At 43.7% G+C, this 18572-nt stretch overlaps 1 protein-coding gene across 2 annotated transcripts in view; it reads right to left on the bottom strand.

Moving 5' to 3' along the window:
* Positions 1-18572, bottom strand: part of LOC141144557 (prostatic acid phosphatase-like) — a 97335-nt gene that overhangs the window by 28940 nt on the left and 49823 nt on the right. For both annotated transcript variants that reach the window (XM_073630344.1, XM_073630345.1), the window contains 2 exons: positions 6935-7042; positions 4233-4365 (listed from right to left, as the gene is read on the bottom strand). In XM_073630344.1, coding sequence (XP_073486445.1) covers positions 4233-4365; positions 6935-7042 — 241 coding nt within the window. The remainder of the gene's footprint in view (positions 1-4232; positions 4366-6934; positions 7043-18572) is intronic.

The raw sequence follows: 18572 nt of genomic DNA, 5'->3' as shown, positions 1-18572 counted from the left end.
TGTTTCTAGACATTTTCGCGAATGTCACAGGAGGGACCCCTCCGAATTGAAAGTCATAGTTATAGAAAAATATTCTCCCGACTGGAGAGGTAGTAATTTGAAAAGACAGATTTCCAGAAGAGAAACTTGATGGATTTCTGACCTTTGCTCTTACAATCCTATGGGGGCTCAATATAGAATGGGATATCAACTTTTACATTAAAAACAGTTGAATATATAATCTGTTCCATAAATTATATTTTTTATGGCATAGGTGGTGCTGATCCCGTCTTTAGGGGCTGTGGGATGGGACAGGTATATAGCTAGATTGGTAGTATTGATACATTTTTTTATACATGGGTATTAATTAATGATGATTTAGAATGAACATATTGTTCTGATGTATTTGAAATTCAGCCTTTTTTTAGTTTGTGAAGTTTCCTATTCTCATTAATTATTGTTATTATTATCAATTTTTTATCATAGTTCTGATTAGATTACTGTGTATTACTAACATCACCCTGTTAAAATACTGCTTGCCAGATGAATTTTGCTATTTTTAGGATAATATTTTGGTGAATTGCAAATCTGACTGGTTTAAGATGTGTCTTATTAATATCTTTCTAATGCAGGATCCAGGGTGATGTTTCTATTTTGTGGTAACCATATGTACAATAGAAACTTAGGAAAACGCATTAAAAGAACTGCATTTTTTACAAATTGTTACATTTTTAGTTTTTTAAAATGTATTGTAACGTGTAATGTAGCGGCTCATAAGGAACCTTTTTTTTAGTAATTTTATGAATATCATTGCTTTTTAAATATGTATTTTGAAACAAGTTTGCCGCATAAGAAACTATGTAATGTGTGACACCTGGTAGGAACAGATGAATTATACACCTCCGGTGTCTCCCCTGCCTAGTATAAATTACATGGTGTTTGACGTCCCAGAGACATCTCTGTTTGCAGCCGATGCTTGTTACAGGGAAAGGCATCGGTTGGAGAGAATCTTGTGACGTCACCATGTACCAGCTGGCAGTCTGATAGCTTGTAGCTGTGTGTTGCATTGTATTTCTTCGCTGTGCTTAAGGAAAATTTTGGAATAAACTACCATTATTTACTGTATCATGAAGTTCCTCTTTTTCTTCTAAATCCCATTGAACTTATTGGAGGAGTATCGAACAGAGTGACTGGAAGGCTGGAAAGGTATTAAACCATCTCGCTGTCCCAGATGAAAGAGAGCGGCTATTTCTTTTTGGAGCAGACCGGGTGGAACATCACAGCTGAAACTGTGGATATCAGGCGAGTTTGACCCCTATAATTTGGGGTCCATTGTGTCCGGTAAGAGGCCATCTGGCTTTTTTTTAGCTTACTTCTCCATTTGGATATTAAACATTGAAGAGTCACCATTGAAGATTTCCAGGGGCTGCATCACAAGTGGCCTTCATTCTATTTCTAATTCATTGTGTCCGTTTTTTTGGGGGACTTTTTAAAGAGGAAGTAAACCCTGATGGGTTTACTTCCTCTTTGTTTCCCCGCAAAGGTAAAGCATAATGGGCTACTTTCCATCACCTGACACAGGAGCCTGCAATGTCCCCGATTTCCTCGCCGGCTGGAAGCGTCCATCTTCCTTCCGGGATCGCGGACTCCGGCTCTGTGACTGGCCGGAGTCGTGTGACGTCACTCCCGCGCTTGCGCGCGGGAGCCGCCAGTCACGGCATGACCTTCTATTGGAACGGCACAGCGTGAGATTTCTAAAGTGTGCATGCACCGAATAGGTTGGCACACGCACAGAAGAAATCCTTGTACGGGGGAATTGTAAATATCTCCTAAACCGTGTAGGTTTAGGAGATATTTACAGCACCTGCAGGTAAGCCTTAATATAGGCTTACCTGTAGGTAAAAGTGTGTTGTAAGGGTTTACAATCACTTTTAACACACTAATTATAAGTCGTCTTTATGGATTTTTTGTCTTAAAATGTAATCCTTTTGTTTGTTGGGAGTTTTTTCTATACGAGAATAATTGATCCATAGTGATTTATTCACTCACATGTGTTTTTTTGCATGATTGTTTATTATTTATCTCTTTTTTTCTATATATGTTGGTGAATTAAGTATTTAAATTCTTTGAGATAGCAGCATACATATTCACATTTTTTTCACATATGAATTGTATTTTTTCACAATAATTTTTATTTTTTATAATATTGATCACATTACTAGTCTGGTGAGCGCAGAATAATTAAAATATACATACACTACTAGAATTTTGTTCACAATTTTTGATTTTAAGAAGAATCAGTTGAAATCAGCATTCATTTTTGACCACAGTGACGAGAAAATTTGAAAGAGCAGAAAAGAAAACTTTTCTCAAACAAGCAAATTTCTAACAGAGTACATGGTTTTTGTTCAGGAAATTACATTCACTACAAAATCAAATGTTAACTCCTTGATGCCAACCTCACACACGTATGTGGCCCCACAACACTGGGCTTTTTTCCGTGGGGCCGCAAGTTTGCATATCTCTTTGTGCTGGGAGTGTGCTGCTCTGTGTGCTCCCAGCACAGAGACCAGGGTCTCATCAAGAGCCCCGGCCCAATACCAGCGATCCGGACACGGAACTCCCTGGGTCACCTGATCACTGTGATAGTCTCTGATTGGCTACCACAGTGGTCACTGTGAAGCCCGCCCCCATGTTTTTTCTTTTTCTTTGCGAAGAGAGGAAAAAAATAGTGTGTGCAAAAAAAAAAATTAAAAAAAAATAAAAAAATACCTAGATCAAGGTTTGATCTAGGTCAGTACCCGGGTTAGTGTTTGGGTCAAGGTCAGGTCAGTATATTTTTTGGACAGAATTTTTTTTTTTTAAATTAGCACCAGTGTCAGTGTGTTTTAGGTAGGATAAAAAAAGCAAAATGCTCACTATTGTTTCTGGGCTGTACTACGGGTACAAACAACAACTAACATACACCTATGTGGTATCACTGCAATCATCAGGCTGTTCTTAGGTGGAACGTTATGAGAAAGTTAAGTAGCAAGAAGTATACAGCCAAGTTAATTTTTTTTTTTTTTTTTTTTACTATTTTGGGCCAGTTTTCCTTTAACAAAAAAAAAAATAAAAAAAAAAACTGGGAGATATCCATTACCATTTACCACCAAATGAAAGCCCAATTTGTCCTGGTGTAATCCACCTGGATGCACAAAGTAGTTGTGGTGATATGTTCAGTTTTACTAACATGTCAAAGTTGCAAAATTGTGCTTGGGAATTAAGATTTGTTTTACCCTTAGGCGTGAAGGGGTTAAAAACAAACAACATTTTTAGGTACTTTCAAATGACATTCATCTAGTCATACGAAGGCATTTTCATACAAATATTTGTACAAATGTTTGTTTGAAAATCTACTAGGTATAGCCAATTTTTTAGAACCTGTTGAAGCCATAGACCGCTAGGCAGGCATGTACTGGCCATCGGGACTACCGGGAGTTTCCCGGTGGGCCGATGGTTCAGTGGGCCAGTCATGTGCAGTCCTGCAGCCGCTTCTCTCTGACAGCGAGTGATCGCGATTTCACTCCTGTAAGGAGGAGCAGCTTCCGTCACTTGCTGGAGAGAGCATTAGGCTTTCTGCTCCCTCCAGCCTGCAGGGGGAGATAGACAGCCAGCACACTTTCCTTCCTCTCTCCCCTTATCTCTTGTTATCACATGACTGGAGAGAGGAACGAGAAGCTGCCTTCAAAAGTGTGAGTACACGTGGGAGGGGGGGGGTGATGGGGGACACTCTGATGTGAAGGGGGCTGCTGGTGGGGACTCTGATGTGAAGGGGGCTGCTGGTGGGGGCTCTGATGTGAAGGGGGCTGCTGGTGGGGGCTCTGATGTGAAGGGGACTGCTGGTGGGGACTCTGATGTGAAGGGGGCTGCTGGTGGGGACACTCTGATGTGAAGGGGGACGCTGTTGGGGACCCTCTGATGTAAGGGGGACACTGTTGGGGACACTCTGATGTAAGGGGGACGCTGTTGGGGACACACTGGTGTAAGGGGGATGCTGTTGGGGACACTCAAAATTAAAGTGGGCCGGTCATGATGAAGTCCAGGGCCAAATTTTTGTCCCAGTCCAGCCCTGCTGCTAGGAAACTGAAAGATAGAATGACAACCTCCATATTTCCTAAAACATGTTTCCATTAATAAAAAAAATGCCAGCTTTCACTGTTACCCTAGTCGTTAACTCAGTACCTATTTATAAAATTAGCAGGTTCATTTACCTCCCATCAGTTTAGACTTTTCATGTTGTTTGTATATGCCAAAGTAAGAAGCCATGGATATTTCTGACAGGCGAAGAAGATTTTCCAGTACAGTATCTGTTGCCCAATTAGGCAAAGTGAAATTGTGAACTTTCTGAAATAAATGTTTAAGATGTTTTAAAGCAGAACTTTACCCATAACACTTTGATAACAATTAGGCTGCTTTCACACTAAGGGGGTTTACAGGCGCTATAGCACCAAAAATATCGCCTGTAAAGAGCCTCTCCTCTCACACCAGTGTGAAAGCCTGAGTGCTTTCACACTGGAGCGGTGCGCTGGCAGGACGCCCAAAAAAGTCCTGCAAGCAGCATCTTTGAGGCGCTGTAGGAGCAGTGTATACACCGCTCCTACAGCGCCCCCGGCAGCGCTGCCAAAGAGCCAGCAAAACGCCACATTTAACCCTTTTTCAGCCGCTAGCGGGGGTTAAAAGCGCTCCGCTAGTGGCCGAAAAGCTCAGCAAAAACTATGGTAAAGCTGATGCCCCCAAAGCCCCAGAGTGAAAGTAGCCTTAATGTTCTTTAACAAAAGAACAAATTCCACATTTTTAATTATGCTACCAAAACTACTGTGTGCTGTAAATTGCCTCCTGTACCCAGTTTTAGAGTTAGGTTCAACCATCTCCGCCAATTGGGCTCTCCTGCACTGCACATATTGACAGGAAAAAGAAGCAGAAGGATGACCTCATCAGTGTGCTGATGTTCCTTCACTGTCCATTCAGCAAACTTGGGATGTGTTCTTGATTAAATACATTTGGTAAATGAAATTCCACACCAGGTCAAACAACTTCTGGATTTGTGTTTTAGCCACTTGTCTAGTTTTAGAATTAAAATAAATATACCAAATGTGACATGGGGGATTGTTCAGCTCAGTGATAGATGCATTTTTGTGTAGCGAGTCCACATCAGACAGGCGTTTATAGTTAAAGCAGAGTTCTGACAAAAAAAAAAAAATTAAAAGACAGCAGCTACAAATTCTGCTGTGACTGGCCGGGGGCAAACGTGTCCCAGATGATTGCCGAGAGGGAGGGGGGAGAGTTGAACTTACTTCAAGCGCCACAGTGCCCCAGGAGGAAGTGGGAGCTGGAACCCTCTAAAAAGAGGGTTTCCACCCCCCCCCCCACCCCCCCAAAAAAAATGACATGCCAAATGTGTCATGCCAGGGGGTCACCTTCCCTTAAAGCGGAAGTTCCATTTTTGGGTGGAACTCCGCTTTAAGGGCCTGGTAGCCCACGTTTATTAAATGAAAATACAAAACAAAAGTCCATTCAGGAATCCCATGCAGGGGTTTAAACATCATTCAGACATAACTGGACTTGCTAGCCCACCTAGCTACTCTTCAGCAGCACTTCTGCTATAGATACTGGTCCCTCAAACCATCAGCTCTTACAGGCCCACAGTCTTGGATGCACACAGCTTTGGGCTCCATGGACATATATAGCTTCAGGCCCTTCAACGTACACAGCCTTGGGCTCCTTAGATGCACACAGCGTCTATCATCACACAGAGATTCTTTCAATAGCAGCCACTGCTCTAACTCCACCTTCCTCCACCTTCTTCTTTCACCAGCATAGGCATGCACAGTCTTTTGCATTAGGGTGTGCACCCCAAAGCTCAAACACACATGCGTGTATGTATATATATATTTACACTATATTACTAAAAGTATTGGGTCGCCTGCCTTTACACGCACATAAACTTTAATAGTATCCCAGTCTTAGTCCGTAGGGTTCAATATTGAGTTGGGCCACCCTTTGCAGCTATAACAGCTTCGACTCTTCTGGAAAGGCTGTCCACAAGGTTTAGGAGTGTATCTATGGGAATGTTTTACCATTCTTCCAGAAGCGCATTTGTGAGGTCAGACACTGATGTTGGATGAGAAGGCCAGGCTCGCAGTCTCCACTCTAATGTGAAGGCCAGTCAAGTTCCTCCACCTCAAACTCGCTCATCCATGTCTTTACGGACCTTGCTTTGTGCACTGGTCCAAATCATTTGGTGGAGGGCGGGGATTATGGTGTGGGGTTGTTTTTCAGGGGTTGGGCTGGGCCCCTTAGTTCCAGTGAATGGAACTCTTAAGGCATCAGCATACCAAGACATTTTAGACAATTTCATGCTCCCAACTTTGTGGAAACAGTTTGGGGATGCCCCCTTCCTGTTCCAACATGACTGCGCATCAGTGCACAAAGCAAGGTCCATAAAGATATGGACTTAGCAAGGGTGTTGGAAAATGAACTTCAAGTGAAAAAATTCAAATTATAATAATAACTAAAACATATAGAATTAAATGTAACAATGTAAAAAAATAAAAATATCCTACTGCAATATTCGGGGAGGGCTGCAATATAAACTAAGAAAAATAAATAAAAAAATAAGTCCTAGTTTAAAGTGGTTGTAAACTGCTAGAATCCTCACTATTGCAGTGTTGAATAGTATGGAAGGTGTGTGTTTCTGTGGTCTGGTTTAATCAGGTGCCTTCTTATAGCGCTGCTCAGAGCTCAGCTGATCCCCAGCTGGTCTCCCCTTCTCTTCTTCTGGCTGTCAGTCAGGGAACTCGGCCCCCCTCCCTCTGCAGTGCTTGGAGCGGGTCATGGAAGCGCCGCTCAGCTGATCTCCCGCTGCTCTCCCCTTCTCTTCTCCTGGCTGTCAGACCAATGTACTTTTATTTACCTGACAAAATAGTACATCGTGGATTGTCCACCAATTGCGGGGTCCTTCCGGTCCATTTAATTGTTCATATGTGTAGCCAGTTTCGTTTTGTAAAGTGTTCAGAAACTCCTGTATCAAAAATAACAGCCATAGACATACATTTGAGAATTATGTCTGTTATGCAATTGCTCATCTAATCCACTTTGTTTTCGTAGTTTTGAACTCTCTCAGGTTATTATTGCTGTCAGGAGATTTACTGGGGGGGATTTCACCTAACTTCCTGTCTCTGACGACTTAGTGACCAAGCTAGGAAGATTTAAAAGCTAATAATGGTTCTGGCCTTTCCAGCATTACCAAAAAGGACCTTTTTATTGTTTGTGTCCTTGCTGAGTGTCCTATGACAGTGACAACAAAAGATAAGGAGAGATCTCCCCAATGGGGCAATTTAAGCTGACAAAGGGTCTAATTCTTCCCTACTGGATTCAAAGTAATACATAAACATTTGTCTTGAAATGCCCATGGAAATCCAATTATTATACAATATACTAATATTACAGGCATAGAGATACACTTATGCCAGCTATTGAGAGTTCCCAAATGATAAGAATAAGTGATTGATACTTGTTAGATGGCGAGAGCCAGCCTCAGGAGCTTTTTTTTTTTTTTTTTTGCAGGATGGTGGTGGCAGCAACATTTTAAAAAATATATAAAATGTGTTCCACTGTGCACAGGCCCTAATTACTAAACGTGGTGATAATAGTGGTGCCGCTGCCTACTACATAAACCATATAAATAAGAGTGAAACAGTAATTTTCAAAAATAGTGAAGAAACATTTTTAAATATATGTGCACAAAATGAGTTGTTGGAGCAAAAAAATCTGTATATAAAACAACACATAATGAATAACTCCAAAAGAAAATAAATCCAGAAAAAAAGTAAGTCTGTATGAGTGTCACACGCCAGTGTGAAATCTTGTAACCAACATAACACCTTGAATCCACCACCAAAGTGATACTGTGAGCCCCTCTGCCTAGGAATAACACTCACCAGACCAATTTGCCACCCATTCTCATGAGTAGGCAATAGCGCTTAAAACAGTTGTCATATCTCCTTTAAAGAAACTCCAAATCATTACTCCACCTTCCTTATAACTTTAGATCTCAGCAAGTATATGTAGAAAGCCTCCAATAGTGTATTACTTCAAACACCAGATTATTTATTCAGTTATAGCAAGCATTGTGCATAAAGGCAGTCCAGTAGCAACCCAATAGTAATCTCACCACCTCCACTCTGGTGTGACCACTGGTCCAACCTCGCCACTTCTTCTCCCGACGTTAGAGCATCACACCCGATTGCTGTGCAGCTACACCCTGTTGGTTACGTTGCTTACAAGATTTCACACTGGTGTGTGACACTCATACGGAGTTTTACTTTTTCCCAGATTTATTTTCTTTTGAACTTATTTATTATTTGTTTTTTACATACACACTAAATTTTGTGCACATACAGTGGGAATGAAAAGTATTCAGACCCCCTTAAATTTTTCACTCTTTGTTATATTGCAGCCATTTGCTAAAATCATTTAAGTTCATTTTTTTTTCCTCATTAATGTACACACAGCACCCCATATTGACAGAAAAACACAGAATTGTTTTGCAGATTTATTAAAAAAGAAAAACTGACATATCACATGGTCCTAAGTATTCAGACCCTTTCCTCTGTATTTAGTAGAATCTAATACAGCCATGAGTCTTTTTGGGAAAGATGCAAAAAGTTTTTCACACCTGGATTTGGGGATCCTCTGCCATTCCTCCTTGCAGATCCTCTCCAGTTCTGTCAGGTTGAATGGTTAACGTTGGTGGACAGCCATTTTTAGGTCTCTCCAGAGATGCTCAATTGGGTTTAAGTCAGGGCTCTGGCTGGGCCATTCAAGAACAGTCACAGAGTTGTTGTGAAGCCACTGCTTCGTTATTTTAGCTGTGTGCTTAGGGTCATTGTCTTGTTGGAAGGTAAACCTTCGGCCCAGTCTGAGGTCCTGATCACTCTGGAGAAGGTTTTCTTCCAGGATATCCCTGTTTTTGGCCGCATTCATCTTTCCCTCAATTGCAACCAGTCGTCCTGTCCCTGCAGCTGAAAAACACCCCCACAGCATGATGCCACCACCATGCTTCACTGTTGGGACTGTATTGGACAGGTGATGAGCAGTGCCTGGTTTTCTTCACGCATACCGCTTAGAATTAAGGCCAAAAAGTTCTATCTTGGTCTCATCAGACCAGAGAATCTTATTTCTCACCATCTTGGAGTCCTTCAGGTGTTTTTTAGCGAACTCCATGCAGGCTTTCATGTGCCTTACACTGAGGAGAGGTGTCATGGTTATGCAATAGAGTTTTGTCTGTCAGCTTACCTGTCTCCATGTGTTCATCTCTAAAGACCAGCTGACTCTCACCTGACTGGTTTTATAACCTCTCCTCTAAGCATGGCCCCACCCCAGGCCCTATCAGGGAACCCTATATTAACCTGTGCTCTGCAAGCAAGCAGTGCTGATCAACCATTGTGCGTTAGCTTTCATGTGTACTTGCTGTGTTTCCTGCGTCTGATTCCAGTTACCGACTTTGGCCTGTTCTCGACTATTCCTGTCTGCTCGTGACCCTGAACTTTGGCGTGTCCCCAACTATCCCCAATTGCCTGTGACCCTGAACCTTGACGTGAACTCTGTTGTCCTTGTCTGCTTGTGGCTCCAACCTTGGCTTATTCCCTTACTATCCCTATCCTCCTGTTTCCTACTGTGGGTGTGAGCTGGGGGACCCTGGGGGTTGCGACCTGGAGCCAGTTGCAGCCCAGTCCATTCTCACCACTAGAGGCTCTGGTGAACACCTGCTGGCTCTTAGACTCCGTGCCCCAGGGAATCTTACTCTCTAACCCCGGTGGGATCTGTGTTGGTGTTCCAGCGCCCCTGCCTTCCTTACCACCCTGACTTCCATCCGCAGCAGTCAGCTGTAGGGTCCACTACCTTGCGGTGCACTCCTGATCCCTACGGTGTGCATCTGTCACCTAGCCTCAAGGTGACCTGACAGTTTGATCAGCCATGGAATCAGCTGATGTGCCGCTACCCGCAGATGATCCGTTGCAGGGCTTAGTTCACAGACTTGAGACCCAGGAATCGCATCAGACCCAAGTGATACGATTCCTTCAGGATTTGGCATCCCATTTTGAACAGGTTCAGGCCTCATTAGGACCCCCGGTTCAACAACCTCAACCGCTATCTGCTGCTGCATCTATCGCACCAGTTGCAGCCACACATTCATTACAATTGCCAGCTCCGGCCCGTTTCTCTGGGGACTCCAAGGCTTGCAGGGGGGTTCCTTAGCCAGTGCACAATTCATTTTGAACTTCAGCCCCACAACTTCCTGTCAGATCGGGCGAAAGTAGCCTATATTATATCCCTCCTGTCCGGCGAGGCGCTAGCTTGGGCTGCCCCTCTGTGAGAACTGAATGATCCAATGGTTTCTAGCCTGTCTGATTTCTTGAAACTTTTTCGGAATATCTTCGAGGAACCGGGTCGTGTCTCCTCAGCGGCTAGCGCTCTTTTACTTCTCCGTCAAGAGTCCGCTTCTGTGGGACTGTATGCACTTCAGTTCCGTATCCTCACAGCTGAATTGAGCTGGAATAATGAGGCCCTAGTTGCAACCTTTTTACATGGCCTCTCTGACAGAGTGAAGGATGAATTAGCAGGAAGATCCCTTCCTGCTGATCTGAACGGTGTCATCACCTTGTGTAACCAGATCGATATTCGCTTTCAGGAGAGGGCCCTGGAAAAAAGATGCCAGCACTCCCAGTTCCTTAGGCAGCCTGAGCTCCCAGTCCCTTCTCTTCGATCCGAGGAGCACCTCCTGCCCACTGAGGAACCTATGCAGCTGGGCTGGACCAAGTTGTCCCCTGAAGAACGCGCTAGGCGCAGAACTCTGGGCCTGTTCCTCTATTGTGGGGCCAAAGGTCATTTTCGTGACACTTGTTCTCTTCATCCGGAAAAACGATCGGGGCTAATACATCTGGAAGGTGGAGTATTAGACCCTGAAGTATCACCTTCACCTTCTCGTCTTCTTCTTTCTGTGTTCCTTCATGTCGGTGCTTCCTCTCGTTCGGTCCCGGCACATCTGGATTCCGGAGCCACTGGCAATTTCGTGGATTGGGAAACTGCATCTTCCATGAGACTTACCCTATTGCCCCTTTCAATGCCATTGGTGGTCTTGGTGATTGATGGCACTGTTCTCCCAGGGGGTCCTATCTGCTTCCAGACCCTCCCTGTTAAGATGTTGGTAGGGACACTCCACCAGGAGTGGATATCCTTCCTTGTCTTACCTAAGGCTTCTCCACACATTGACTGGACTGCTGGACGGATCCTGGCTTGGGGTTCCTCCTGTTTCTCTTCCTGCCTACTCAAGGTTACCCCAAAAGAGAAACTTCCTGTTGCCACCATCCCAGTATCTTCTGCTCTTCCCGCTGCATATAGCGATTTCTGGAATGTCTCCTGCAATAGTCGGGCAGAGGCACTCACTGGGTCATGTGGCACTCTGGATGAGGAGCCCACCTGTGAACTTGAGCCGATCATTCACTCCAGTTTGCATGGTCATTTACCTTTGCCTGTTCCTGGACCCCCTTGGATGCACACCCAGGCTGACTCGTCTGCCAGTTCCTATGATGCGATTCTAATGGTCGCTGCACCTGGCAGTGCTGTTCAGTCGGCCTCTACACCAGTTCAGCCTATGCCCAGTGAAGCTATCCAGCTTGACTTCTGTGACACATCACTTTCTAACAAACCTGGTCTCAGGGATCCACTGACTTCTGCCCAGTCTGATGATCCTGTGCTGGATGTCCAGCTCATCTTTAAGGGTCTAGGGGACCCTGCTCAGACTCCTGATGGTCTTCTTATGCCTTTACCCATTCCTAAGAAGCCTTTAGCCCTCAAGTCCTCACCCCACCTCGGTTTTGGTCTCTGAGGATAATCTTAAGTACGAGGTTAGTCAAGTTCTCGATTTCCGGCACCGTAGAGGCATTCTTCAGTACCTCGTACATTGGGAAGGGTTTGGTCCTGAGGAGAGGTCTTGGATCACTGCATCTGAGATCTTTGCGCATCGTCTGTTGAGGAGGTTTCATCCAGAGTTTCCCTTTAAGCCAGGGCCCAGGCGAGGGAGGGGGAGGCCTCATAAGAGGGGGGGTACTGTCATGGTTATGCAATAGAGTTTTGTCTGTCAGCTTACCTGTCTCCATGTGTTCATCTTTAAAGACCAGCTGACTCTCACCTGACTGGTTTTATAACCTCTCCTTTAAGCATGGCCCCACCCCAGGCCCTATCAGGGAACCCTATATTAACCTGTGCACTGCAAGTCAGCAGTGCTGATCAACCATTGTGTGTTAGCTTTCGTGTGTACTTGCTGTGTTTCCTGCGTCTGATTCCAGTTACCAACTTTGGCCTGTTCTCGACTATTCCTGTCTGCTCGTGACCCTGACCTTTGACGTGTCCCCGACTATCCCTGTTTGCCTGTGACCCTGAACCTTGGTGTGAACTCTGTTGTCCTTGTCTGCTTGTGGCTCCGACCTTGGCTTATTCCCCTACTATCCCTATCCTCCTGTTTCCTACTGTGGGTGTGAGCTGGGGGACCCTGGGGGTCGCGACCTGGAGCCAGTTGCAGCCCAGTCCATCCTCACCACTAGAGGCTCTGGTGAACACCTGCTGGCTCTTAGACTCCGTGCCCCAGGGAATCTTACTCTCTAACTCCGGTGGGATCCGTGCTGGTGTTCCAGCGGCCCTACCTTCCTTACCACCCTGACTTCCATCCGCAATAGTCAGCCGTAGGGTCCACTACCTTGCGGTGCACTCCTGATCCCTACGGTGTGCATTTGTCACCTAGCCTCAAGGTGACCTGACAAGAGGCTTCCGTCGGGCCACTCTGCCATAAAGCCCCGACTGGTGGAGGGCTGCAGTGATGGTTGACTTTCTACAACTTTCTCCCATCTCCTGACTGCATCTCTGGAGCTCAGCCACGGTGATCTTTGAGTTCTTCTTTACCTCTCTCACCAAGGCTCTTCTCCCCCAATAGCTCAGTTTGGCTGGACGGCCAGCTCTAGGAAGGGTTCTGGTCGTCCCAAACATCTTCCATTTAAGGATTATGGAGGCCACTGTGCTCTTAGGAACCTTAAGTGCAGCAGAAATTCAATTCTGTCTGTAAGCTCCTCAGGCAGTTTCTTTGACCTCATGATTCTCATTTGCTCTGACATGCACTGTGAGCTTGTAAGGTCTTATATAGACAGGTGTGTGGCTTTCCTAATCAAGTCCAATCAGTGTGATCAAACACAGCTGGACTCAAATGAAGGTGCAGAACCATCTCAAGGATAATCAGAAGAAATGGACAGCACCTGAGTTAAATATATGAGTGTCACAGCAAAGGGCCTGAATACTTAGGACCATGTGATATTTCAGTTTTTCTAATTTAATAAATCTGCAAAAATGTCAACAATTCTGTGTTTTTCTGTCAATATGGGGTGCAGTGTGTACATTAATGAGGAAAAAAAATGAACTTAAATGATTTTAGCAAATGGCTGCAATATAACAAAGAGTGAAAAATGTAAAGGGGTCTGAATACTTTCCGTCCCTACTGTATATTTAAAAAATGTTTCTTCAATATTTTTGAAAATTTGTTTGTGCTGCTGTGGAATATTGTTGGCTTATTATGGATGACCTATTCATTCTTATTTATATGACTTTTTTTTTTTAATAACAGACCTATCAAACTGCTTACTGTGTTTTTTTTACACTACACTTCTTTTTTTTGGTGAAAGGGTCTAATTCACATGGGGGGGATCTGGGGGCCCCCTTCTTAAAGGGGGCTTTCAAATTCCGATAAGACCCCCGCCTGCAGACCCTCACAAACACCAGCCAGGGTTGTGAGGAAAAGGCCCCCCCTACCCCAAAGCACCCCGCTCATGTTCTTTTTTTACAATTAACTGTCAGCAGGGAACCCTGTTGAGAGTTGATGACTCATCAATTGTTAAGGCCGTTTACTGTTGTTTATTGGTTGTGAAGGATGCCGTCGGTTACTTAAATATTACATGCTAGGACTACTTATTTACCGCATACGTTTTTTTTTCCTTTTGTGAATTGACTTTCACTCCTGTTTTGTGCCGCAATTACCAAACGTTTTTGCTTCATGCAGTAAATACTGCATAAAGCAATAGTAAATTTACATTTTCAGGATCACATGTGGTATTTGAGAAAACACCTACAGTATCTCACAAATGTGAGTACACCCCTCACATTTTTGTAAAAATTGTATTATATCTTTTCATGTGACAACACTGAAGAAATGACACATTGCTACAATGTAAAGTAGTGAGCGTACAGCTTGTATAACAGTGTAAATTTGCTGTCCCCTCAAAATAACTCAACACACAGCCATTAATGTCTAAACCGCTGGCAACAAAAGTGAGTACACCCCTAAGTGAAAATGTCCAAATGGGCCCAAAGTGTCAATATTTTGTGTGGCCAACATTATTTTCCAGCACTGCCCTAACTCTCTTGGGCATGGAGTTCACCGGAGCTTCACAGGTTGCCACTGGAGGAGGGGGGAAAATGGAGCGCTGGCAGGAGCTGCTAATGCGATATATCAAAATATAAATAGTGAAATCCAGTCTTTATTTGGAAACTTAGTCCATTTTCCTCTGGGTTCAGACCTGTGTTGAAGGTTCTGGTGGATGATGAGAGCGGGCAGCCAGCTCAGGAGAGCAGAAGAGACTCTGTGGCATGAGAAAAAGGAAAAGAGAGCAGCGCCGCTCTAAGCGTAATAAATTAGTTAAAAGGCTTTAATTTGCTTTAAAATTAAACTCACATTTGAGCAGTGTTATACCGGCATTGGTGGTTCTTTTGGCGGTTCTGAATATTCCCTTGGTTCCAGTGGAGGGTCAGTCCTCGACTGCTTTGGTGGCGTCCATAGCTCAGAGGCTGGAGATTCTCACAGCAGGCACGTCAGCAGGGCACGTCGGCAGGAATCGTCAGGTGCTTGAGAACAGGGGGCGTGGCTTGAGCGCGCGCGTTCGGAGCATGTGCACTCCTTCGTCAGCCGTGTGATTCGGCCATCATCAGCAAGGTTTATGTAGAGAAAGGGAAGGGGAAGGGAAGGGTAAGGGGCAGTGCCAAGACTGCAAGGTGCAGCAGAGCAGCGCTAGATTCAAAGCACAGATCAATTAAGCCATCAAATAAAAAAGGTACTTGTGTTTGTATTTGTAAGTATACCAGAGGAACTAATCAACCTCCCATTTATGCTTACCCTCCAAACCTATAGATATACAATATGAATGCTATTTATACTACTTCACTCTACATTATTTTATTTTTTTATTACCATTTTTATTCTCACATTATATTTTATTTTTAATATATATATTCTGTATTTCTATTTTTATTTCTATTTCTACTTCTATTTTCATTTCTAATTCTAATTTTACCCTTATTTATCACTTACTATTACCCTCATGTTTATAAAAAGATTATTTTTTCTACATTTATAGTTGCCTTTTCTCTATAATGACTTCTACTCCCATCAAATTTTACTATAATTCAGTTTATTTATCCACACTTATTTCTGTGTTGTGTACATATATGTATAGATATGTTTTTTATATTCCTTACCAAACACAAGTAGCTTTTTTATTTGATGGCTAAATTGATCTGTGCATGATTCGTGCTTTGAATCTAGCGCTGGTCTGCTGCACCTTGCAGTTCCTGGCACCTTCCCTTCCCCTTTCTCTACATAAACCTTGCCGATGATGGCCAAATCACACCCCTGACAAACGAGTACGCATGCTCCGAACGCGAGTGCTCAAGTCATGTCCCCTGTTCTCAAGCACCTGACGATTCCTGCCGATGTGCCCTGCTAACGTGCCTCCAGCCTCGGAGCTGCTCAAATGTGAGTTTAATTTTAAGGTAAATTAAAGCCTTTTAATGAATTTATTACACTTAGAGTGGCGCTGCTCTCTTTTTCTTTTTCACAGGTTGCCACTGGAGTCCTCTTCCACTCCTCCATGACGATATCACAGAGCTGGTGGGTGTTAGAGACCTTGCACTCCTCCACTTTCCGTTTGAGGATGCCCCACAGATTATGCTCAATAGGGTTTAGGTCTGGAAACATGCTTGGCCAGTCCATCACCTTTTACCCTCAGCTTCTTTAGCAAGGCAGTGGAGGTGTGTTTGGGGTCGTTATGTTGGAATACTGCCCTGCGGCCCAATCCCTGAAGGGAGGAGATCATGCTCGGCTTTAGTATGTCACAGTACATATTGGCATTCATGGTTCTTTCAATGACCTGTAGCTCCCCAGTGCCGGCAGCACTTGTGCAGCCCCAGACCATGACACTCCCACCACAATGCGGGACTGTAGGCAAGACACACTTGTCCTTGTACTCCCCACCTGATTATCGCCACACACGTTTGACACCATCTGAACCAAATAAGTTTATCTTGATCTCATCAGACCACAGAACATGGTTCCAGTAATCCAAATTCTATGCGGGCTTTTTCGTGCATCATCTTTAGAAAAGGCTTCCTTCTGGGACGACATCCATGCACACCAATTTGATGCAGTGTGCGGTGTATGGCGCAGGACTCGTACATCTATTTCCCAAAGACAACCTCTGTATATGATGCTGAGCACGTGCATCCAACTTCTTTGGTCGACCATGGTGCGGCCTGTTCTGAGTGGAACCTGTCCTGTTAAACCGCTGTATGGTCTTGGCCACCATGTTGCAGTTTCAGGGTCTTGACAATCTTCTTATAGCCTAGGCCATCTTTATGTAGAGCAATAATTGTTTTTTTCAGATCCTCAGAGAGTTCTTTGCCATGAGGGGCCATGTTGAACTTCCAGTGACCAGTATGAGAGAGTTGGAGCGATAACACCAAATTTAACACACCTGCTCCCCATTCACGCCTGAGACCTTGTAACACTAACGAGTCACATGACACCAGGGAGGGAAAATGGCTAATTGGGCCCAATTTAGACATTTTCACTTAGGGGTGTACTCACTTTTGTTGCCAGCGGTTTAGACATTAATGGCTGTGTGAGTTATTTGAGGGGACAGCTAATTTACACTGTTATACATGCTGTACACTCACTACTTTACATTGTAGAAAAGTGTCATTTCTTCAGTGTTGTCACATGAAAAGATATAATAAAATATTTACTAAAATGTGAGGGGTGTACTCACTTTTGTGAGATACTGTAAATACCACATGCGATGTGGTTCTGTAAATAGAGCCCATACTTTAAAATATAACACACATACAATCATTGCTTTACAATCAAACATTTATTATATGACTAATTGTTCCCACAGCGCTACAGATTAAATAAAAAAAAAAGACAGCACAGCAGAGCAGCTTGCTTTGAGGCACAATTTCATAGAGGTGAGTCACTGGGATAAATTAATGTTGATGAGTTATTGAATTGGGTAGACAAACAGCGGATTTCATAAAACAAACAAACTGAGAGCTTAAAAGATGTAAGAAAACTACCCGAAGCTCTACCTGCTGGCTCAAAGTGAAATATTAATATGAAGTACAATAAGGGGTGAGTCACTGAGATGGTTGGCTGTTGATAAGTCTTTGAACTGGGTAAAAAAAACGGGAGCCTTCAAAGAAGCAAACTAAGAGCCTAAAAAATGTTACAAAAAATTACCCCAAGCTCTAGCTGCTTGCTCAAAAACATAAAATGAAATATTAACCACTTCAACCCTGGAAGTATTTTCCCCCTTCCTGACCAGAGCATTTTTTGAGATTCGGCACTGCTTTAGCTGACAATTGCGCGGTCGTGCGACGTTGTACCCAAACAATATTGACGTCCTTATTTTACCACAAATAGAGCTTTCTTTTGGTGGTATTTGATCACCTCTGCGCTTTTTATTTTTTGCGCTATAAACAAAAAAATGAGCGACAATTTTGAAAAAAAAAGCAATATTTTTTACTTTTTGCTATAAAATATTTTTTTCCTCAGTTTAGGCCGATATGTATTCTTCTACATATTTTTGGTAAAAAAAAAAAAAAAAAAAAATCGTAATAAGCGTATATTGATTGGTTTGCACAAAAGTTATAGCGTCTACAAAATAGGGGATAGATTTATGCCATTTTTTTTATTATTTTTTTTTTTACTAGTAATGGCAGCAATCTGTGATTTTTATTGGGACTGCGACACATTGGACACTTTTGACACTATTTTGGGACCATTGTCATTTATACAGCGATCAGTGCTATAAATAGCCACTAATTACTGTATAAATGACACTGGCAGGGAAACACTAGGGGGGCGATCACTAGGGGGGGCGATCAAGGGGTTAAATGTGTCCTAGGGAGTGATTCTAACTGTGGGGGGAATGAGCTACCACTGACATGACAGCGATCACTGCTCCCGATGACAGGGAGCAGTAGATCACTGTCATGTCACTAGGCAGAACAGGGAAATGCCTTGTTTACATAGGCATCTCCCCGTTCTGCCTCTCCGTCTCACGATCGCGGACTACCAGCGAAAAACAAGTTTACGGGACCCGCGGGCATGCTCGTGTGGCGGGTGCGCAGGCGCCCGCAAGGCGGCAAATTCAAAGGGACGTATAGGTACGCCC

This window comes from Aquarana catesbeiana, linkage group LG05 (assembly GCF_042186555.1).
Source record: "Aquarana catesbeiana isolate 2022-GZ linkage group LG05, ASM4218655v1, whole genome shotgun sequence".
Taxonomy (NCBI): Eukaryota; Metazoa; Chordata; class Amphibia; order Anura; family Ranidae; genus Aquarana; species Aquarana catesbeiana.
The sequence above is the reverse complement of the archived record's forward strand: the minus strand, read 5'-3'. Positions and strand labels throughout refer to the sequence as shown.